General features: G+C 42.6%; 1 protein-coding gene across 1 annotated transcript in view; it reads right to left on the bottom strand.

Annotated features, from left to right (window-relative positions):
* The window catches only part of LOC124046909 (brain-enriched guanylate kinase-associated protein-like), a 65226-nt gene extending 42743 nt beyond the window's left edge, over positions 1-22483 (bottom strand). Inside the window, exon 1 of the mRNA XM_046367678.1 lies at positions 21893-22483. Within this exon, the coding sequence (XP_046223634.1) occupies positions 21893-22483 (591 nt within the window). The remainder of the gene's footprint in view (positions 1-21892) is intronic.
* Positions 22484-24653: the final 2170 nt, after the last annotated feature.

Raw genomic sequence — 24653 nt, 5'->3', positions numbered from 1 at the left:
CCCTCACATCGACACACACCATGACCCACCCAGCACTGACACACACCCCTGCCCAGCACTGAAACAATGAGAGGAGCAACCCAGGGATTGCACTCGTGTGATTCTAACGGGAAGTTCATTGACCTGAAGTGTCTCTTTCCTGGGAAAAGAGTCATCAAGCTCTGGTGCCCCACCACAGACACTGCCATGGAGTTGCTCTCAGACAAGAGACTGAAAGAGGCAGAACATCCTGATCCACACCGGGACAAACAACATGACGGTATGCAGGGACAACATGGCCAATGCTCTGATCCAAGTAGCTACTAAAGCTACTAAACTGAGTTCCCACCAGCCAGTACCGCACTTCACTCAACTCCCCAGGCTAGATGTGCCCCAGCCAATCAGACGCCATCAACACAGAGGTATCACAGGCTTGTTCCCCTCTGACAAAGGTGCACCTAGTGCATCACTGGGACATTCAGCCTCACCAAGAATGGGGTTAGGTTCTTTGCAAAAGCCCTGAAAGATACTGCCCTGGACCGGACCCCCTTAAATACACCAAATCCAGAGACTCTAACCAACACTTCAAGAATCCCAGGTCCCCTCATCAACATCCAAGGTGCCCCAAGCTACAGAGAGCCCACATCCCCACTGGACCCAGTCACCACTACTCCTGGTCCCCATGAGTCATCCCTTGCAGAGCACCCAGCACAACATGCAGCACAACAGAATAGCTATGAAGCAGTGACTGCAACAGGGTCCCCAGCACCAGGGCCGGATTAAGAAATCCTATGGAATTTTTAACTGCGGCCTTCCCGACTCTAGGCGTACTGGTAACTGCCAAAATAAAGAAAACACTTGAGTAAACAAGGGATACAAGGTATTTGTTTTGGTGTGCATTGAAGCTGTTCTGGCAACTCGTGGTGGCCCAACATCCTTTTAAGACACTTTATGTTGGTGTTTCATTAATTTTGGCAGATATCTGTATGTGCTTGGGATAACTTAAGTTATCACACAGTTATTAAATTATGCTCTATGGTATTTTGAACATCGAGAGCTTGCTCCTGTTGTTGGATAACATATGTGACTTGTTTCAGGAAACTAGGCATATCTCGCACGTCACTACTTTACAGAGCACCACTTGAATGTAAACTTATTTTTTAATCAAAATGCCTTTTTTTTGGCAGAAATGCCTTCTGTTACATGTGAACTTTCATGTGCCTTCATAACACATGTGTATGCTATCTGTAAATACAAATAAAATAGTTAAATTAGGAGCCTAGCTGGTTTAGCAATGGAAAAAGTCAGCAACCTTCCCGCTAGCCATGATTGGCTGAGATAGAATGGCCTGGACATGCTAAGAGATGAGTTCGGAATGGTCTGCCATGTAGCATAGCACACTTCAGTCTATAACATCAGTATGTGTAGGTAATCCTTTCTAGCGCTTCTTTTTTGAAAGATATCACGTAATAGAACTGCATAAGTGTTGCTGTCCACTTTCTGGAGGACCGAGTTTTGAAATCAGTGGAATTAGAGTATAATAGCTAAGGAGATGGAGAAAATTCTGACAGTTGATTGCAAATATGCAGACGGAGTTGAAAAGAGAACACAGAAGGCTGTTTTATAAAACACATGTTTCCAGATTACATCCTCAAACTAAGGGCAACCATGGCATCTGTGACAGAGAGGGAGAAGCCATCCCTGTATACAGGTAAGATAGTCTAGCTAGCTACATTTTCAGATATTACACATTTCTAATTTTGACAGAAAGTTGTTTTCATTTCAAGTTACAGTGTATGATTAGCTAGCTAGCTAACTTTAGCTGGTTAGTGTTACGTGTATGAACTGTGAAGTAATATTATTTGTATCTCAGAGGCATTTCTAGTTATACCCTAACATTAGCTAGCTACCATTGAACCTGGTTGGTTAGCTACCTGCAGATTCATGCAGGGTGGTAACGTTATGAGTTGGGATTATGATTCATTGTTTAGCTAGCTAGCTACATGTCTAAACAAAAGACTCCACAATGCAAGTAACTATTTCAATAGAATGTTGTTGTCACTGCGACAATGTAGCTGGTAAATTCACTCTGTCTATCTACTCTGAATTCAGAGCACTCTTGTCTGAGTGTGCCAGAGCGCAGAATAACTGACGAATTTATATGAAAGTTGAATATGACCGGTGTCAGTAAACATTGGCAAAAAAGCGTAATTAAATTGTTGCCTGCTGCACAGTTGCAGTCACCAACGCTCTGGAAAACATAAAAACAGCCTAACCAGCTCTGCTAGGGTGAGTAAAATGGTCAGAGTGAGCTGTTCTCTCATTTATGTCTGGAAGTAGCTAGCAAGCTAGCCAAAGCTAGCCAGTTAGCTTGGGTGATTGACTGCTGTTTTTGGGGTGATCCGAGCGTTCTGACCTAACTCCTCAGCCAGAGTGTGCTATGAAAGCTCCGAGAGTGAAATGCTCTAGATTTATTCACGGACAATTTGACAAATGCCCAGAGCACACTCTGTCACTCCAGATAAAATTTACAAACACACCTGTAGTATAAACCAGACTTTAATCTTGAAATCTTTGGTTGTTTAGTCCATAGTGTCATGACTGGCAATGGCTGACAACTGGCAATGGCTGACAGATAGTCAGACCCCCCTCTCTCCCACAGGAGAGGGGGGAGTTGGGCCGGTTTTTATGACTTAACAGCCGGTCGTAAATTTAGAGAGAACTTTCTCTCTCTTGCCCTGCGGTATTAAAAATTACAGAGAGATTCTGGCAACTGTAAACTTCAACATCAAACAATGAACACTGGGACAATATCTTTCAACATCCGAATGTTGGGAATGATGAGAGATGGAATGTCGAAAATTAATGTCTATTTTGTGATGCCATTAAAATGATTATAAATACGTTATAATGAAAACATTGTAACTTGAAGAGCTTTTACACGGTGTATATCAGTTTTACACCCTTTTTGTTGTGTAGAAAATATCAAGGATAAAGAATGTTTTTGTGAAGATAAGATTGTGATTTTAGTTCTCTAACGAGATCATAGTAAATGATGATACCTTGCCTCGTAACTAGCCACGCCCCAGGGAGCCCAGAGAGTGTGTCAGCATGAAGTAAACGCCCCTTTCTACCCAAGCGTATAAGAGGTTTGAGTAAAGAATTAACATACCAGACTAGACGGACCATAAGCTGCAGCTTGGTCCACATTAGTCACGACCCCGAAAACTGCAACATGAGGTTGAAAAAGACAATGGAACCTCTAAACAATCAATGCTACAGTTGAGTAGCTGTTCTGTGTCTAAGACTGTACATTTAAGTAGGACCATCCAGTTATTCTCTTCAAATCATCGTTGTCTACACTGCTTTCATCACCACTATGGGATCATCGACACCATCCTCAGAAGACCACTCTTCCAGAAAGAGTGCAAGTAAACAGACAACTAAGAGGGAGGACATTGTGACCTTTTGTGGACAATCAGAGACTTACACCTGAGAACGAAGTAGAAGACCATCTCGAGAACAGGCCCCCCTTCTTACCAAGCGGAACCCTGCTCACGAACGCCTGGGCCCAACAAAGATACCCAACGAAGACCTTCAACATGTAAATATATACAGTCGTGGCCAAAAGTTGAGAGAATGACACAAGTATTAATTTTCACAAAGTCTGCTGCCTCAGTTTGTATGATGGCAATTTGCATATACTCCGCAATGTTATGAAGAGTGATCAGATGAATTGCAAAGTCCCTCTTTGCCATGCAAATGAACTGAATCCCAAAAACATTTCCACTGCATTTCAGCCCTGCCACAAAAGGACCAGCTGACATCCTGTCAGTGATTCTCTCGTTAACACAGGTGTGAGTGTTGACGAGGACAAGGCTGGAGATCACTCTGTCATGCTGATTGAGTTTGAATAACAGACTGGAAACTTCAAAGGAATGGTGGTGCTTGGAATCATTGTTCTTCCTCTGTCAACCACGGTTACCTGCAAGGAAACACGTGCCGTCACACTTTGCACAAAAAGGGCTTTACAGGCAAGGATATTGCTGCCAGTAAGATTGTCATGACGTTGGCCTGGGGGGTTGGTTTATGACAGTCATAAATACCTCTTCCCCCCTTTTTCCTCTCTCTACCCTACTATAAGGTTACATTCGCAAAACTCTTGGTTAACATAGAGATTCTGGGAATGTCAGAATGTGGGGGGAAATGAACTATATTCGGGTAATCCAATCATATTGAACATATGCGGTGGTACTTAATGAATATGATGTCAGTTCGGTTGTCATCTGAGACATTCTCATCAATGATAAGATTACATAAACTCTACAGTAGAAAGTCTACACATCAGAGTTATCGGATTCACATGGAATTGTTGTTCAATTTAAATGTTTGAATATGAAATTATTTGTGACGGGATGAAATGTGATTTTAGCTTCTAAAATGAGAGATGTGGGTTTTCATAAGTTAGGGCTGCTCACTCAGTGGCCCGCCTCTGTGAAGGGACATGGGCTATAAAACTTTTCAAACACGCCCTCTTCTCCCTTCCTATATAAAGCCTTGACGACAATAGAGCTTCCTGTTCCAAGGATATGAGGGTGACGGTCATATGTCAGAATGGTTCAGATGATAACTACAGAACTAAGCCAACATCAGCATGAGCTTTGGTTGCTGATGTTAAGTAGGACCATCCACTCTTATTCACTACAGAAGTGATAACTCCTAGCTGTTGAGTTAGCGACCACAGCTGCAAACGCAGAATAGGAAGGAACAGACAGAGTATCCCGTCTATCACACAACGACGTTACACAACGACGTTGCTCTTGAAAAAGAGATTTTCAATCTCAATGAGCCCTTCCTGGTTAAATAAAGGCTAAATAAAATGTAAAAAAATGTAAAAGAGCCACATAACTCACCGTGCACTATTGACTTGAGCTCTAGAACAGGTTTCTAAAGTCTCAGAGCTTTAGGTCTGACGGTTCTTTGATAGGTCGAACAAAGGTAACTGTTGCAGGCTCTGTGTGTCTGTAAGCCACTCACTGTGTTACTCCCCATTGACTGTGTGTGTGATTTCAGAAAATCACAGAAATCACATAACTCACCTTAACGGATTCGTCTGAACATGCCACAACTGGATCTGCAACTTAAAGATAAAAAAGAAGATGACGATCACTAATTGTACGATTTCTCGTAAATTGCGATAGATAAATTGCTGGTTCTTTTTTTTCCTGACACCGTAGGTTCATGTACTTTGACGTGAAGCAGTCAAATTAGTGCTCTATTTTTGTTTTTGACCTTTAACCTGTTGAGTGTAGGGGGCAGTATTTTGATGTTTGGATGAAAAACGTACCCAAATGAAACTGCCTATTTCTCAGGCCCAGAATCTGGAATATGCATATAATTGTCAGATTAGGATTGAAAACTCTAAAGTTTCCAAAACTGTCAAAATATTGTCTGTGGGTATAACAGAACTGATATTGCAGGCAAAAACCTGAGGAAAATCCAACCAGGAAGTGCCTAAGAGAAATGAATCTCCCTGTTCTATTGCATCCCTTCCCTCCATTAAAGGTATAACAACCAGATTTATTTCCCTATGGCTTCCACATGGTGTGAACAGTCTTCAGACATAGTTTCAGCCTTTTATTATGAAAAATGAGCGAGAACGATCACATCACGTCAGTGGATGGCTTTGCATGCACAACAGCTTGGAGCAGACTTTTTCTCTCTCTCTCCTCTTGAAAAAGCTACGGTCCGGTTGAAATACTATTGATTATTTATTATAAAGACAACCTGAGGATTGGTTATAAAAAACATTTGACATGTTTCTACGAACTTTACGGATACTATTTGGAATTTTTGTCTGCCCGCCATGACCTGCCTGTGGATTTCTGAACAAAACGCGCCAACCAAATGGAGGTTTTTGGATATAAAAAAGAACCTTTATCGAACAAAAGGAACATTTATTGTGTAACTGGGAGTCTCGTGAGTGCAAACATCCGAAGATCATCAAAGGTAAGCGATTCATTTTATTGCTTTTCTGACTTTTGTGACCAATCTACTTTGCTGCTTGTAATGTTTTGTCTGTTGAGAGATTTGTCCTAACATAAACGCTTGGATAGCTTTTGCTGTAAAGGTTTTTTGAAATCTGACATGCCATGTGGATTAATAACAAGCTAAACTGTGTTTTGCTATATTGCACTTGTGATTTCATGAAAATTAAATATTTTTAGAAAAATGACAAATCTGAACTTTTTATAAAACTGAAACCAAATGTCCGAGAGACTTTATTTGAGGACTTCCCGGAAGATCTGGCCCTGGGGCACGGCCCGAGGCCGTTGGTGTATTTTAAAGACATTCGCGGACGTCTAGTAAGGGACCGTACATTTGCAATATGGAGATCCTCATCAATCATACAGCAAATGCTGTTTGCGTGCCTTACGTAGGTAACACCCAGATGCAGTTACGTTCAATAAACAATGGTTTAATAGTCCAAGGGGCGGGCCTCCCAGGTGGCGCAGTGGTTAAGGGTGCTGTACTGCAGCGCCAGCTGCGCCACCAGAGACTCTGGGTTCGCGCTCAGGCTCTGTCGTAAACGGCCACGACCGGGAGGTCCGTGGGGCGACGCACAATTGGCCTAGCGCCGTCCGGTTTAGGGAGGGTTTGGCCGGTACGGAAATCCTTGTCTCATTGCGCACCACGACTCCTGTGGTGGGCCGGGTGCAGTGCGCGCTAACCAAGGTTGCCAGGTGCACAGTGTTTCCTCCGACACATTGGTGCGGTTGGCTTCCGGGTCGGATGGCGCTGTGTTAAGAAGCAGTGCGGCTTGGTTGGGTTGTGTATCGGAGGATGCATGACTTTCAATCTTCATCTCGACCGAGCCCGTATGGGAGTTGTAACGATGAGACAAGATAGTAGCTACTAAAACAATTGGATACCACGAAATTGGGGAGAAAAGGGGGTAAAATTCACACAAAAAAAATAGTCCAAGGGGCAGGCAAGAGACTGGTCAAGGCAGGCAGGGGTCAATAATCCTGAGATCGGGCAAGGGTACAGGTCGGCAGGAAGGCTCAGAGTCAGGAAGTGGTCAGGCAGGCGGATAGAGAGACAGGACAGGCGAAGGTCAAATCCAGGAGGGCAAGAAAAAGAGAGGTTAGGAAAAAACAGGAGCTGACAGGACAAATGCTGTTAAGCTTGACAAACAAGACTAACTGGCAACAGACAAACAGAACACAGGTATAAGTACACGGGATAATGGGGAAGGTGGTGACAAGCACAACGTCAGGTGAAACAGATCAGGGTGTGACAGTTATTGATGTTAGAGATATTTATATATCTTTAGGGTTTAAGTCGGGAGATATTAACACATTAAATAACTTTTCTCATGGTGTCCCAAATTCCTAATGAGTTAATTGTTACATGATTAATTTAATCGAGTATCAACTTAATATAGTAGGTAATTATTTGATAAATAACAGTCATTACATTAAGGATAGTCACGTCACGACAATAGCCTCACATGTGAATCCTTAGAGATGGGTGGGGTTAAAGCTTAGGAAGGTGTGAACGATGCTGAATGGGTGCAGACAAAGAGCTCACCAGTAGGTACTAAAACATTCAAGGGCCAATTTCTCAAAAGTGAGGTTACAAATTTATTAACTTTCAATACAAATTACTTTCCAATTGTTCTCCAACTGTAGTATAGGATACACCATTTTCTAGCTCTGAGTCTGTACTTTTATCCAATGTAAGAAACGCAATTTCAAATTTTGCTACATAACAAAATTTGATACAATTTTGATACATAACACCGATTATACAGATTATACATAACACATATTATACAGTGCCTTCGGAAAGTATTCAGACCTATAATACCCCATAATGACAAATCAAAAAGTTTTTTTGTTTGTTGTTGAAATGTTTACTAAATTATTGCAAATAAAAAACTGAAATATTACATTTACATAAGTATTCAGACCCTTTAGTCAGTACTTTGTCGAAGCACCGTTGGCAGCGATTATAGCCTCGAGTCTTCTTTGGTATGACGCTACAAGCTTGGCAAACCTGTTTTGGGAAGTTTCTCCTATTCTTCTCTGCAGATCCTCTCAAGCTCTGTCAGGTTGGGAAGCGTTGCTGCACAGCTATTTTCATGTCTCTCCAGAGATATTTGAACAGGTTTAAGTCCAGACTCTGGCTGGGCCACTCAAGGACATTCAGAGACTTGTCCTGAAGCCACTCCTCAGTTGTCTTGGCTGTGTGCTTAGGATCGTTGCTCTGTTTCGGAAGGTGAACCTTTGCCCCAGTCTAAGATCTCTCTGTACTTTTCTTTGCTCATCTTTGCCTCAATCCTGACTAGTCTCCCAGTCCCTACCAGCTGAAAAACATCCCCACAGAATGATTCTGCCACTGCCGCGCTTCACCGTAGGGATGGTTCCAGGTTTCCTCCCGGCCAAAGAGTTCATTCTTGGTTTCATCATACCAGAGAATCTTGAGAGTCCTTTAGGTGCCTTTTGGCAAACTCCAAGCGGCTGTCATGTGGCTTTTACTGAGTATTGTCTTCCCTATGGCTACTCTACCATAAAGGCCTGATTGGTGGATTGCTGCAGTGATGGTTGTCCTTCTGGAAGCTTCTCGCATCTCCACAGAAGAACTCTAAAACTCTGTCATAGTGACCATCGGGTTCTTGGTCACTTCCCTGACCAAGGCCCTTCTCCCCCGATTGCTCAGTTTGGCTGGGCGGCCAGCTCTAGGGAGAATTTTTGGTGGTTCCATACTTCTTGTAGCTCCCTTCAGTAACCAAGACCACGAGATAACCTGTAAGTCTAACTGTCAGTTACACTTCTTCCATTTAATAATATATGCCATTTAGCAGACGCTTTTATCCAAAGCGACTTACAGTCATGTGTGCATACATTCTACATATGGGTGGTCCCGGGAATCGAACCCACTACCCTGGCGTTACAAGCGCCATGCTCTACCAACTGAGCTACAGAAGGACCACAACAATGATGGAGGCCACTGTGATCTTGGGGACCTTTAGTGCCGAATACATTTTTGGTACCCTTTCCCAGATCTGTGCCTCCTGCTCGGAGCTCTAAAGTGGTTGAATACTTAAATAAGGTATTTCTGTTTTATATTTGCCATTTTTTTTGCAAAAACATCTAAAAAAACTGTTTTTGCTTTGTCATTGTGGGGTATTGTGTGTAGATTGTGTTGTAGTTATTGTTACATATAGAGACAGATATGACACTATTGAGCAAAGATAGGTATACATTAGACCACAAACAGAAAGCGGACAGGAAACCAAAGATTAAACAGACATAAGTGTAATGGCCGAAGCAATACGTGCTTTACTGTGCAGAAGGGCTTAGGGCAAAGAGGAGGAGGTGACACTTAAATACATGATCTATTATGGAAAGAGCAGGACACCATTATAAAGATTAGATAGAGAGGAACAAACCTAAGTGCTTAGGGTAAAGGCCATAAGTGCTTAGGGTAAAGGCCATAAGTGCTTAGGGTAAAGGACATAAGTGCTTAGGGTAAGATAGACATATATTAATTTTAGGACACGAGAGGGTCCTGCCACCATTGTAATCTAATCAAGAGCGGATACAGGCGTTATTAGGCATGAACATGGAGGAAGCCTGGACTGAAAGATAATGGTGGCCGATGACCTGGGGGAAGTAACTCCATTAACATATGGAATGGACTCATATACTGTGTGTGTATAAATACAGAGCCAGTGCTCTGGGAAGGTGTGTGTTCCGCGGACCAGCTAGGCTTCTGATATGTTTGTGTTAAAAGCCTATATTGAATTCACAAGTTCTTGTAAGTGTTATATTTTGAAACGATCCTCCACGACAATTGCAGAGGATTTTTTTTATTTAATACATTTTCGAATAAGGCTGTAACAACAAAATGTGGAAAAAGTCTAGGGGTCTGAATACTTTCCGAAGGCACTGTATATAGATATAGAAATAAATATATATGACTCACTGCCTGGATTCTGTCTTATGTAGCAACATTTGAAATTCTGTTTTTTACACTGGATAAAAGTAGAGACCCAGAGCTACAAAATGGTTTATCACACACTGCATTTGAGGAAACAATGGGAATGTAATTCTGCTTTGAAAGTTGATCAACTTGTATGTTTTGGTACTACTGTTGGAGAGCCCTTTGTCTACACCCATTCAGCATTGCTCACACCCTCTTAAGCCTTAGCCCCACCCATCTCTTTAAGGGTTGATCTGTACATTCTGTACTGACTTGCCAGCTACATCCAGACATCTCAGAGAGAGAGAACAGCTGTGCTGTCAGATTGTCCGTTCATAAATTCAGAGTATTTCGCATTCACTGGACGCTCTGGCCAATAAGTAGGGCTGTTCCGAAAGCTCTGACCTCACAATGATCACCAAGCGGTGATGCAACGAGTCAGGATGCTCTCGATGGTGCAGCTGTAGAACGGTTTGAGGATCAGAGGTCCCATGCAAAATCTTTTCAGCATCTTGAGAGGGAATAGGCATTGTTGTGCCCTCTTCACAACTTTGTTGGTGTGTTTGGACCATTATAGGTTCTTAGTGTTGTGAACACCAAGGAACTTGACCAGCTCCATTACATCCCCCTCAATGTGAGTGCAACACTTTCAGGAAACGAAGCGTTTGTCGCATGTCACTAGTTTAATGGAAAGGCATTTGAACGTAAACAAAAAGTATTTCTGTATGTTTTTTGGCAGAAATGCCGTCTGGAACATCTGAACGTTAATGTTCACATTTGCTTTTTCTTCCGTAAATACGAATAAAAATGTAAAATTATGAGCCTAGTTGGTTTAGCCATGAAAAAAGACAGGATCCTTCCCGCTAGCTATAATTGGCTTAGATAATTGATGGGCTAGACATGCCAGAATTTGGATTGGTCTTCCATGTAGCATTGCTTCTGTTTATAACGTCAGCTGCTCAGTATATGTTGATAGTCCTTTCTACTGCGCCATTTTTTAAATATATAACGTTAACCATCGAGAACTACAAAAGTTTTGCTACTTTTCTCAACATTGATGCCCTGAATTTAGCATACGCTGTCGACAGTGCTGGCCAAACAAGATGGAGCTACAAATAAAAATTTGTTAAATGGTTTCAGTCTGCAATGAAGGTTAAGTCGAGCTACATTTTCAGTAAGTCATTTTTGTGTGAAAGTGATTTTCATTGCAAGTTATAATGTACTATAATTTAACTAGCTGGATCGCTAGTTAAAATTACGTGTCTGATCTGTGTAGTAATATTATTTGAATCAGAAATCCATTTGTGTTTTTAGTTATAGCCTAATGTTAGCTAGCTAACATTGAACCTGGTTAGTTAGCTTTAGCTACCTGCAGATTAATACTACAGCTATGACTATGTTTGTTTTGGTTGGTAATAGTATGAGTTGGGATTATACCGGTTTATTGTTTAGTTAGCTAGCTACATATTTAAATAAAAGACTACATGTCTAAACAAAACACTTTTCCAGATTATTACATGACCCATCGTTTTAGCCAGGTGTGTTTGGGGGTGATTATGACCATCTATTTTATTTCATGAACATGTGTACATGTCTAGTCAATAGTAACCCATCGACTTAACTAGATATGGCTGGGGGTTGGTTATAGCATTTCTTTCACATGACTCATTAATTTAGACAAGTGTCTCAGGTAAGCGTCATCTTTCTGTTTTTGATAAGTAACCATTTCCCTCTACTGTTGACACTTTCTGTATCTTGTGCATGTGACAAATCAACCTTTTATCTTATAGTGTGTGTTTATCAGAGACGGTAATGTGAAGAACAGCATGACCTGCACTAAACTCAGATTAGGATATAGGCCAAGGACTAGATCAAGTGTATTTTTACCTGTTGTTTTCCCTTATTGTAGGCTACTACTTTCATAACTGGGTGTAGACAAAGAAGAGCTCTCCAGTAGGTGTACCAAAACATTCAAGGACCATTTTTGCGCAAAAGTGAGTTACAAATTTATCAACCTTATACATAAGACCGAATCGAGGCGGTTGGTCACAAAACTGGACACTGACAGTGAACATGAGTAAAACAAAAGGAAATAAATACCACTTAACCCTAGCAGAGGTCAAAATTGACCACACCACCAATTATACCTACCTCAGTCTTAAAGAAAACTCCACCCAAAAACAATATTTTGGTATTTGTTTCATTAGTCCATTGTTGATATAGTCCCAACATGTTTTCCATGTCAAAAATCTAGTTTTCAGATTTCTGTATTTTGAAAGTTACATATCTTGAAAACTTGATTGCTGACATGCAACACATTTTGGGACACTATCAACAAAGGACTGATGAAACAAATACCAAAAGATAGTTTTGGGATGGAGTTTTCCTTTAACAGCAGTGCATCAGAGGCTTCGAAGTCACTAACAAAACACTGGCAGAGAAAGCAAGGAGAGCATACTATATGTGAATTTACCCCCCCTATTAAAATCTGGCTTAAAATATTTGTCTCTGTTATCCAACCAATCCTTGTGTATGGCAATGAAATATGGGGCCCACTATTAAAGTCAAAATATACATAATGGGACAAAACACCCACAGAAAACATAATCTTTTAAGTTTGTAAAACGTCCTACACAGAAATCCCACAAACCATGCATGCAAATCAGAACTTGCAAACTTGCCTCTTGCACTGCCCTCTGAGAAAAGGGCATGTGCATTCAGGGTGCACCCAGCTCAATCATACATGTGCAGAACATGTTGGGCGGCAGGTAGCAGCCTAGTGGTTAGAGTGTTGGGCCAGTAACCAACAGGTTGCTTGATCAAATCCCCAAGCTGACAATGTAAAAATCTGTCGTTCTGCCCCTGAGCAAGGCAGTCAACCCAAGTTGATGAACCCCAAACATAGAAAAACATTAACCAAATACAGAATTAGTGATCAAAGATCACATACAAACTTGACATACAATTTTCACTAAATGCAAATACTAATGTAGTGATAGCCTGATGGCGGCATCCCACTGGGCAAAAACTGGTTGTATCAACCTTGTTTCCACGTCATTTGAACCCCAAAAAAGCAATGTGGGAAAGGAATTTCATTTCCAAAAAGTCATCAACGTGAGGGCATTTAATCTTTTTTTCACCCAACTTTTAACCTAAATCCAAGTACATGGTAAATTGTTTTGTTTTTTACAACACAAACTCCATAGCCTTTCAAAATGGATTTACAATTCTTCCAATGCTTTACGGCATGCACGGCATGCGTAAACACACCCAATAATATTAATTATGTTAAATATATTACACACACACACACATACAGTATATCAAAAAATAAAGTTCTAACAGAATTTCCATATCAATAATCAAAATGTCTGAAAAATGCAGTCCTGCAGGTTTTTGCTCCAACCCTTATATAGCCCACCTGATTCTAATAATTGGCTGGTTGATAAGCTGAATCAGGTTAGTCACAACTGGGGTTCGAGCGAAAACCTACAGGAGGGTAGCTCTCTAGGAACAGGGTTGGAGAACCCTGCTGTAAAATATTGACATGTACATTTGAGTAATTTTGCAGATGCTCGTATCCAGAGCGACTTATAGGAGCAATTAAGGTTAAGTGCTTTGCTCAAGGCAAATCGACAGATATTTTTCACCTAGACAGCTCGGGGATTTAAACCAGCAACCTTTTGTTAGTGGCTCAATGCTCTTAACCGCTAGGCTACCTGCAGCCCCCTATTATGCTGTATAACAAAACAGATTATTATAAATATCATTGTGATAATACTATTATCGTTATATTTATGACTACGACTTTAATTCAAATTGATTCAAATTAATTCAATCTCCCAACCTGTCCCCCCAACACACACCCACACACTAATAGACAGTTGCTAGTTTACTGGCACACGTTGAATTCACATTGAATTCTAATCAGGAAATCAACCTTCCCTTGATTTTAGGCTTTGTGTCCAGTCCCGTCCACCCCAGCAAAATCATACAGTTAAGTAATAATGCCAGAGAAGCTGGTGTTTGGAGGGTATGTTGGCACGGGTGTTGTTAAGCCCAATACTTTGTCTCGGACCGGCAAACCGTGCCAATATATCCCCCAAACACAAACACCGGCTTCGAGTACATCATCACTTTTATACACTTTTATAATCATTCAAATAATGATTGATATATTTTCATTAAAAAAACATTATTTTGTTTACTTTATTTATACTATTTCATCCTTCCACAAGATATAGTCCCGACACAAATCTTGGGTTGCTACCCAAGCCGGCTGGTTTTTCGTTCTATCAGTTCGGTTGCCAGAGATGTGACAGTTATTCAGTCTTTTTGTTCTTCATCAATGGCGACCCAGTCGCTCATTCTAAATTTTCCTATGCGATATTGGCTGGCAACGTTCTTATCCCGTGTTTACTAGCTAGCCAACTACGGCTAACTTACAGTCACGTCAAACAGTGCAGCCAGAATGACAACGAAGTAGCTGCATTTGCATTTGTTCAACCTGTTTTCTATCAACATTTATTTGGATACATCCATAACAATGAGCTAATGATGTGCAATTTCACCTGGCATAGAAAATGGACACTGTTGCTTGAGAGCTAGCCAACAACACAGCTAACACAATCACTTCAAACTGAAATTGGAACAACTTCAAAGTAGCTGCACTTTGTTTAGTTTTACCTGTTTTATATTGATAGTTCTTTGTATATATCCATAAATATTATGCCGATTCATGATTTCGACTGGCTGAGAGAAGCTGCCTACCTGTCTGTCTCATCTCGATTCCCGACACGTTCATTACTATGGGACAGCTGGAGATCAAATTTGAATATTGAAACAATGCTGCAAATGTCGGTAGACATTTTAGTCTAAAAGAAATGTGAGATAATGTCTAGATGTTTTTTATATTGGAGATCAAGTTTAAAAATTGCCTGGCTGAGCTGATGACAATGTATTGCGCAGTCAGCTGGAACAGAGTAAATAGGCATTTTAAGATCATAGATTTAGATGGTGGTAACAGCTGGAATGCGGTTTTAACCAATCAGCATTCAGGATTAGACCCACCCATTGTATAATAGCCTATACTACTACCCTTGTGCCCTTAGCAGTGTTAAAGAGACCACTGTTGTTAATGGCATTTCAGAAGCAGCAACGCTGGAACCAAGCCAAAGAAAGAGGATTGTGAATTATTTATGTTGGGTACCTTCACAGGCAGGTAGAATTGTGAAATGTGTTTTTAAACCATCTGTCAAAGCAGCCATGTTTCTTCTCAGCGTGGACAGTGAGTGAGAGGGGTTGTGAATAAAGCTAATGTATATTTATCGACATATGCCAAAGACCATAACCATCTGTCATGTATTGTCATGTATTGTCATGTCTTGTCCCTGTGCTTTCTCTTCTCTTCGTTTCCCCCTGCTGGTCGTATTAGGTTTCTTTCTCTCTCTCTATCCCTCTCTCTCTCTATCTACCGTTCCTGCTCCCAGCTGTTCCTCATTCTCCTAACGACCTCGTTTACTCTCTCACACCTGTCCCCTATTTTGCCCTCTGATTAGGTCTCTATTTCTCTCTCGGTTTCTGCCTCTGTCCTTGTCGGATTCTTGTTTGCTGTGTCCTTGTTCCGTCCTGTCGTGTTTTGCCTTTTCATCAGATGCTGCGTGTGAGCAGGTGTCTCTGTCCGCTACGGCCCGCGCCTACCCGAAGGGACCTGCAGTCTGTTGCCGCTTGTCCTGCAATTCTCCTCAACAACTAGAGGATTTATGTTTTCCCTGTTTGGACATCTCCTGTAAAGGATTGAGGAATATGTTTTCCCTGTTTGGACTTTAATAAACTCAGTTTCTGTTAAGTCGCTTTTGGGTCCTCACTCACCTGCATAACACCATCACCAGTATTTATATTGCTATGGCTGCTCACAGTTTAGAGGGGAGAAAAATTGTATAACTACAGTCTATTCCATTGACATTACACAAATCCATGAAAGTTTGTAAAAAGGCTTGGGTTACCTGTACAATTAGGTTGTAGTGGGAATATAATCCCATTCATAAACTTGTCAAATGTGTGTATCTGCATTTATGGCTTACCTGCAAAGTGTGAAACGTATCACGCCATTACATAAAACTCTGGTCCCTGTCCTGCCTGTGTAGTTTTGTACACCATACTGTAACTAAGTAATCTGTCTGCTCAACTGTATGCCAATACGCAAATGCGATTATTTATTCATGCAACGCTTTATTATGAAGGGGATTTTTATCCCAGCCCCTCTAACTCAAAACATCTTCCCGCGGCTATGTCCATTGCTATTAAACATGTCTATAGCATTTTTTCTGGATTTCTACACATGGGGAGAATCTTTTAGCGGGGTCTGGAAAAAAATGACTTTTATAAACGCATTTACATGATAGAAGGCATAAGTAGAATATTTTTTAATACCACACAAATAACTTAAATATGAGGCTACTCTGACAGTGACAAATTGAGAGCAATAAAAACTATGAAGGGACACAGATTTTGCAATATTAGGAGAGGAAAATATACACTGAGTGTACAAAATATTAGGAACACCTTCCTAATATTGAGTTGCACCCAGTTTTGCCCTCAATTCGCCAGGGCATGCACTCTACAAGGTGTCGAAAGTGTTCCACAGGGATGCTTCCCACAGCTGTGTCAAGTTGGGTCTGAACAGAGGGAGCTCTGCAACTGGATCCTGGACTTCCTGACAGGCCAACCTCAGGTGGAGAGGGTAGGCAACATCACCTCCGCCACACTGACCCGCAACCCAGGGGTGTGTGCCTAGTCCTCGGTGTACAAATCACTAAATACTTCAAATGATCCAAACACACATGCACAGTCGTGAACAAAGACACGACAGCACCTCTTCACCTTCAGGAGGTTGAAAAGGTTTCCTCAAAAGGTTCTACAGCTGTACCATTGAGAGCAATTTGACTGGCTGCATCACTGCCTGATGTGGCAATAGCACCTACCTCAATCACATGGCTCTACAGAGGGTAGCGCGGACAACCCAGTACATCACTGGGGCCAGGCTCCCTGCCATCCAGGGCATCTATATCAGGCGGTGTTGTAGCAAGGCCTGGAAATTGTGAAAGACGACAACCACCAATCATCTATTTGCTTCTGCACTGCAAGCGGTACCGGTGCATCAAGTCTGGCACCAACAGGCTCTTGAACAGCTTTTATTCCCACCAATAAGACTGATAAATAGCTAACAAAATAGCTACACGGACAATCGGAGTTAACCTTGTATTTTTATTGAGCTTTTAGTTTTAGTTTTGCACTGTCTTCATGCACACTAACAGGGCACTACACACAAACACACACTCACTCCATCATCTGCTCACACACATAATAATACAGTGCATTCGGAAAGTATTCAGACCCCTTGACTTCTTCCACATTTTGTAAGGTTATGGCCTAATTCTAAAATGGACTGAACTGTTTTTCCCCCTCATCAATCTACACACAATACCTCACAATGACAAAGCAAAAACAGTTTTTTAGAATGTTGGCAAATGTATTAAACATTAAAAACAGAAATACCTATTTTCATTACAATTCAGACCCTTTGCTATGAGACTCAAAATTGAGCTCCTGTGCATCTTGTTTCCATTGATCATCCTTAAGATGTTTCAACTTTACTGGTGTCCACCTGTGGTAAATTCAATTGATTGGACATGATTTGGACAGGCACAGATCTGTTTATATAAGGTCCCACAGTTGACAGTGCATGTCAGAGCAAAAACCAAGCCACGAGGTCGAAAGAATTGTCCTTAGAGCTCCAAGACAGGATTGGGTAGAGGCACAGATCTGGGGAAGGGTACCAAAAATGTCTGCAGTATTGAAGGTCCCCAAGAACACAGTGGCTTCCATCATTTTTAAATGGATGATGTTTGGAACCACCAAGACTCTTCCTAGAGGTGACTGCCTGTCCAAACTGATCAATCGGGGGAGACAGACCTTGGTCAGGGAAGTGACCAAGAACCCGATTGTCACTATGACAGAGCTCCAGAGTTCCTCTGTGGAGATGGGAGAACCTTCCAGAAGGACAACCATCTCTGCAGAACTCCACCAATCAGGCCTTTGTGGTAGAGTTGCCAGACGGAAGCCACTCCTCAGTAAAAGGCACATGATAGCCTGCTTGGAGTTTGCCAAAAGGCACCTTAAGGACTCTGACCATGAGAAACAAGATTCTCTGGTCTGATGAAAACAAGATTCAACTCTTTGGCCAAAATGCCAAGTATCACATATGGAGGAAACCTGGCACCACCCCTACAGTGAAGCATGGTGGTGGCAGTATCATGCTGTGGGTATGTTTTTCAGCGGCAGGGACTGGGAGACTAGTCAGGATAGAGGGAAAAATGATCAGAGCAAAGTACAGAGAGATTCTTGATGAAAACCTACTCCAGAGCGCTCAGGACCTCACACTGGCGCTAAGGTTCACCTTCCAACAGGACAACTACCCTTATCACACAGCCAAAACAACGCAGTGGTGGCTTCGTGAAAAGTCTCTGAATGTCCTTGAGTGGGCCAGCCAGACCCCGTACTTGAACACGAACAAACACTTCTGGAGAGACCTAAAAATAGCTGTGCAGCGACTCCCCATCCAACATGGCAAAGCTGGAGAGGATCTGGAGAGAGAAATGGGAGAAACTCCCCAAAAAACAGGTGTGCCAAGCTTGTAGTATCATACCCAAAAAGACTTGAGGCTGCCAAAGGTGCTTCAACAAAGTACTGAGTAAAGGGTTCGAACATTTTTTCTATTTTTTATTTGTAAGAAATTAAGCAAAAATGTCTAAAAACATGTTTTTGCTTTGGCATTATGGGGCATTGTGTGTAGATTGATGAGGAGGGAAAAACAATTTAATCCATTTTAGAATAAGGCTGTAACGTTACAAAATATGGTTCATGTGAAGTGGTCTGAATACTTTCTGAATGCACATTTATACTGACTTTACACACACACATACAAGCTCCTACTACTCTGTTTATTTTATATCCTATTCACCTTACCCCTATACATATTTACCTCCAACATCCCTTCACATTGTATTTATTTATCCATTATTTTACCAGGTAAGTTGACTGAGAACACATTCTCATTTGCAGCAACAACCTGGGGAATAGTTACATGGGAGAGGAAGGGGATGAATGAGTGAATTGTAAACTGGGGATTATTAGGGCTAGATGGCCAGATTGGGAATTTAGCCAGGACACTAGGGTTAACATCCCTACTCTTATGATAAGTGCCATGGGATATTTAATGACCGCAGAGAGTCAGGATACCCGTTTAACATCCCATCTGAAAGACAGCACCCTACATAGGGCAGTGTCACTGCCTGGGGCATTGGGATATTTGTTAGACCAGAGGAAAGAATGCCTCCTACTGGCCCTCCAACACCACTTCCAGCAGCATCTGGTCTCCCATCTAGGGACTGACCAGGACTAACCCTGCTTAGCTTCAGAAGCAAGCCAGCAGTGGTATGCAGGGTGGTACGCTGCTGGCTAATTGTAAATATAGTATTGGAACTGACCCTATATATAGTATGCATACTTACTTTCTCATATATTATTGTGTTCTTCATATTTTGTCTTATTTCTTGTGTGTTTTCTTCTAGTATTACATTGTTACTGATTATTGCATTGTTGGGTTTTGAGTTAGCAAGAAAGGTATTTCACTGTACTTGTGCATGTGACATTAAAACTTGAATTCCGATGACCTTTGGCTGGTGGACAATTCCTGATACACACAGGAAATTGTTGAGCGTGAAAAACAAGCAGCATTGCAATTGTTGACACACAAACTGGTGCGCCTGGCAACTGCTACCATATCTCGTTCAAAGGCACTTACATCCTTTGTCTTGCCCAATCACCCTCTGAATGGCACACATACATAATCAATCTTTTTCAATTGTCCTAAGGCTTAAAAATCTTTCTTTAACCTGTTCCGTCCCCTTCATCTACACTGTTTGAAGTGGATTTAACAGTTTATTTATTTTATTTGTATTTAACTTTTATTTAAGTAGGCAAGTCAGTTAAGAACAAATTCTTATTTTACAATGACAGCCTACCCCAGCCAAACCCTCCCCTAACCCAGACAACGCTGGGCCAATTGTGCGACACCATATGGGACTCCCAATCATGGCCAGTTGAGATACAGCCCAGGATCAAACTTGGGTCTGTAGTGATGCCTCTAGCACTGAGATGCAGTGACTTAGACCGCTGCGCCACTTGGGAGTATCAACAGGAGACATCAATTAGGGATCATAGCTTCCACCTGGATTCACCTGGTCAGTCTATGTCATGTAAAGAGCATGTTTTGTAGACTAAATATTATAGGCTACTAAAAAAATTTAAGCCTAGCCTACTCACCGGTGATGGCCAGTGTTGTGGGGTAATGCGTTACTTGTAACTTGTTCGAGTACTCAGATAACGGTTGTGTGGTAACAAGTAACTTAACATGTTAGTTATTTAATTTAAGTAATCAGTTACTTAGTTACTTTTTCAAATGAGCAGGTCATTAATTTTACAATGTTATTTCCCTATTTTTTCCCCTGCCAAAAAATAAAATAATACCTCCCCCTACAATATGCATGTGTGCGTGTGTTGGAGTGTCAGTATAGTATGTGTGAGTGTGTGGTTAGAGTTGAGTCTATGTAAGAGAGTCAGTGCAAAGAATAAGAATTTATACAAATAAAATAAGGGGTCAATGCAAGTAGTCTGGGTAGCCATTTGATTAACTGTTCGCAGTCTTTTGGCTTGTGGGTAGAAGCTGTTAAGGAGCCTTTTGGTCCCAGGCTTGGCGCTCCGGTACCGCTTGACATGCAGTAGCAGAGAAAACGGTTTATGACTTGGGTGGCTGGAGTCTTTGACAATTGTTTGGGCCGTCCTCTGACACTGCCTGGTATAGATGTCCTGGATGGCAGGAAGCTCTGAACCAATGATGTACGTGGCTGTACGCATTACCCTCTGTAGTGCCTTGCAGTTGCAGCTGTAGAACCTTTTTCTGTACGCACAAAAAGCTTACTTCTCTAAAATGTTGTGCAAAATTGTTTATGTCCCTGTTAGTGAGAATTTCTCATTTTCCAAGATAATTGATTAAACAGCATAATCATTACACAGATGTACCTTGTGCGGGGGACAATATAATGGCATTCTAATATGTGCAGTTTTGCCACACAACACAATGCCATGGATCTCAAGTTTTGAGGGAGCATGCAGTTGGCATACTGACTACAGGAATGTTCACCAGAGCTGTGGCCAGAAAATTGAATGTTCATTTCTCTATCAGAAGCCACATCCAACATTGTTTTAGAGAATTTGGCAGTACATCCAACGGATTTCACAACTGTTTATTTACACTTGAAATGTAGTGTTTTTGTGTGTTTTTTTATTTGTACATATAGTCCACAGTTACATAAACTAATGAAAATGCTATTGTGTTCTTTGAAATATATTTTCTTTCATATTCTAATGTTACCTTCATAAACACAACTAAATTATTATTTTTGTGATAGGCATAGGCCTATATGAAATGTATTTATTAGACTGTTAGAAGGTTGCGGATTCAAGTCATTATGCATCTCTGTAATCTGGTCCCTTCTGCTCCCCAGTTTTTTAATAACGGATCTCTGTTCTGCTCTGCTCAGCAGGGTCATTGCTAAAGAATTTGCATTTGTTTTATGATGTAGTCCTGTTTAAATTAAATGTAGAATTCATTACCATAATTAAGATATTGTAATCCGGAGGAATGTATAACTATGTGTGTATGTACGGTTTTCTACAGGGTACTACTCACTGTGATAGGCAGAGAAGGCAGAGAAGTGGACCTGTATTGGCATTTGGAAAATCCTTGTGGCCAGGACAAGACGGGACACAGACTTGGGCTTCTCAGTCCCTCGAAGCTCACTCGAGGTGGTTCAGGACTGCCACACATGATTCTTCTCTCCCTTTCCCTCCCTCTCTCCAGGGAGCCATTAAACTCCTGTTCATCCTGTCTCCTGACAATGTCAATGTCCGTCTCTACGGACTCCAGCTCTGAGTAGAAACAGCTTTCTCCCTGGCCTACTTTCCTCAGGCCTTCTCCAGGGTCCAGCACCTTACAGCTGGGTAAGCTGTACTTGCTCCACTGATGCATCAAGTTGACACAGTCCACCCTCGGGTCTTGTAGTTGCAGTATGGTCTGTAGAGAGGAAGACATTGGGCTGTACCAGGAGGTTGCACCTGCAGCTAGTTCTCTCTGTTGGACTGGGTTGAAGGACTCCCAGGGACTCCCGGGAATCAACACCCTGTTTGTGACCTCATCCAGGAACTGGGAGAATTTGAGCCGCTCGTCCACTTTCTGCTCCTGCTGTGCTGAGAAGGTTACAACCTTGGCCTGACCCTGGTTGCTGGATGACGACAGACTTTGGGTTGAATCCCATTTTACTTTCAACACTTGTGCCGGCCCCTCCTGGCTCTCAGCTCGGTCTGTTCTGCTATGAGTCTTGTAGTTTCCCATGGTCTGGTAGACGTTCTCTGTAGATGTGTCGCTGGCCTTATCAGTCCTGCCACCAGGACCAGGTGAGCTGGCGTGTGCCCGGAACACCTTGTTTCTTTGCTGCTTGATGGAGGTGCGCAGCAGGCAGGTGGCCCCAGAGCTCCAGGTGTTGGTGTCCCAGCTGTCATCCTCGCCGGAGCTGCAGCTGCACAGGCTGGAGCTAGAGGTGCTGTGCAGACTGGGACTAGAACTTCGCAAGCTGAGAATGGAGCTGCGCAAGTTGGTGCTAGGGCTGAGTCTAGAGCTACGTGGACACAGGATAGAGCTACGGAGGTACGGGCTGGAGCGATCCAGGCTCGCCAAAGAGTGCCTCCCAGAGATGGAGCCCTTCAGGCTGGGTAAGGAGCCTTGGAGGCTGGGTAAAGAGCCCTTCGACGTGGGACCGGATGAGTGGAGACTGGGTAAAGAGCACTTGCGTCTTTTGCCGGACGAGGTTAGGCTGGAGACAAATTTGTGGAGGCTGGAGTCGGAGATAGACGAGTACAGGCTGGAGGTGGAGCCCTGGAGGTTGGGAAAGGAGAGGCTGGAGGGACAATGTGAAGGTGGGTCCTCCTCTTGGTCACTATGCCTGCCAGAGAAGATGGGACAGGAGGCGGTGGAGGAATAGGAACTGCGCTACTGCCGCTGCAGGGCTCCTGTGTTCAACATCGTCCCTCGACCCGTCTTTGATGATCCATTCGCTAATCCTTTTGCAGATCCATTTTTTGATCCGTTCTGCATTTGAGGGCTGGATTTGGAGCTGCACCCTTAGTAATCGCTCGCACAGGCAACTGAACCATGGCCAGCTGAGTGGGACAGATTTAAAACAGGTTTTCTGTCCTGTAGCTTCTACATCACTGGTCGTCCTAGATGTGTTGGCTTCCCATTATGATCTCTGCCTATTGCTGAGGACTGACAATGTTTCAACCCCCAGATGGGTAGAACTGGATTTGGGGATGTACTTCCATTATGGCCCCGCTGACATTCTAAACATAATCTATTCCTGTTTGCAAAAGGCATTAGAAAGCTCAAGTGCATACACTCTGTGGACAGTATTTGTAATGAATATGTGTAGCTATTTATATAGGTTTTACAGCAGAGCCCAGAATGCTTTCCAGGTCATTGGCTTGGTGGGGCAGAGACATTGATCACAGATACCATGTGACATCTGGAATGTGGGCATCCAAACAAAGTTAGACTGCCATAATCATTGACTCTTTGGGGGTGACAGTTTTTTATGTGGCACAAAGTAGGTGTTATTTGATTTTGGACAAAATAATGGACACACACAGCTTGGTCAACTTTAGCTTATTACAGAACCTAAGTGCTTGAAATTCAACTGGCACAGCTGCCGCTGTCACGACTTCCGCCGACAGAGATCCCTCTCCTTGTTCGGGTGCTGTTCGGTGGTCGACATCACCGACCGACAGAATCTCTGACCACACTATGGAGTCACTAGGAGAGGATACCCCTGCCATTGAGGTGGAGGAGTGCGTCCAGGAGCATGCAGCAATGCTTTACCAACTTAGCACCACCATGGATCGCATTGTCCAAACTATGGACCGCTGGGAGAGACAGGGAGTTTTTCCAGCGCCTACACCAGCCCAACCTGGGTCTCTCTTGAATGCCCCTTTCCCGCCTGAACCAATTGGAATCCGTGAGTATGGTGACGTAGGGGGGTCATACAGAGAGAATTAGTCTCTTCCTCATTGACTCTCCTGCGTTTCCTGTGGTGGTGGGCCTACCCTGGTTAGCCTGTCATAACCCCACTGTTTCTTGGCCACAGAGGGCTCTTACGGGGTGGTCGCGAGAGTGCTCAGGTAGGTGTTTAGGGGTTTCCGTAGGTGCGACAACGGTAGAGAGTCCAGACCAGGTCTCCACCGTGCGCATTCCCCCTGAATATGCCGATTTGACTCTCGCCTTCTCCAAAAAGAAGGCGACTAATTACCACCGCATCGATGGGGAGATTGTGCAATAGACCTCCTGGTAGACGCTGCACTTCCCAGGAGTCACGTGTAGCCTCGGTCACAGGAGGAGATGGTGGCTATGGAAACATATGTCTCCGATTCCCTGCATCAGGGGTACATTCGGTCCTCCACTTCACCCGTCTCCTTGAGTTTATTTTTTGTGAAGAAGAAGGATGGGGGTCTGT

This window comes from Oncorhynchus gorbuscha, linkage group LG10, assembly GCF_021184085.1.
Source record: "Oncorhynchus gorbuscha isolate QuinsamMale2020 ecotype Even-year linkage group LG10, OgorEven_v1.0, whole genome shotgun sequence".
Classification (NCBI taxonomy): domain Eukaryota; kingdom Metazoa; phylum Chordata; class Actinopteri; order Salmoniformes; family Salmonidae; genus Oncorhynchus; species Oncorhynchus gorbuscha.
This window is presented reverse-complemented; position numbering and strand designations above follow the sequence as displayed.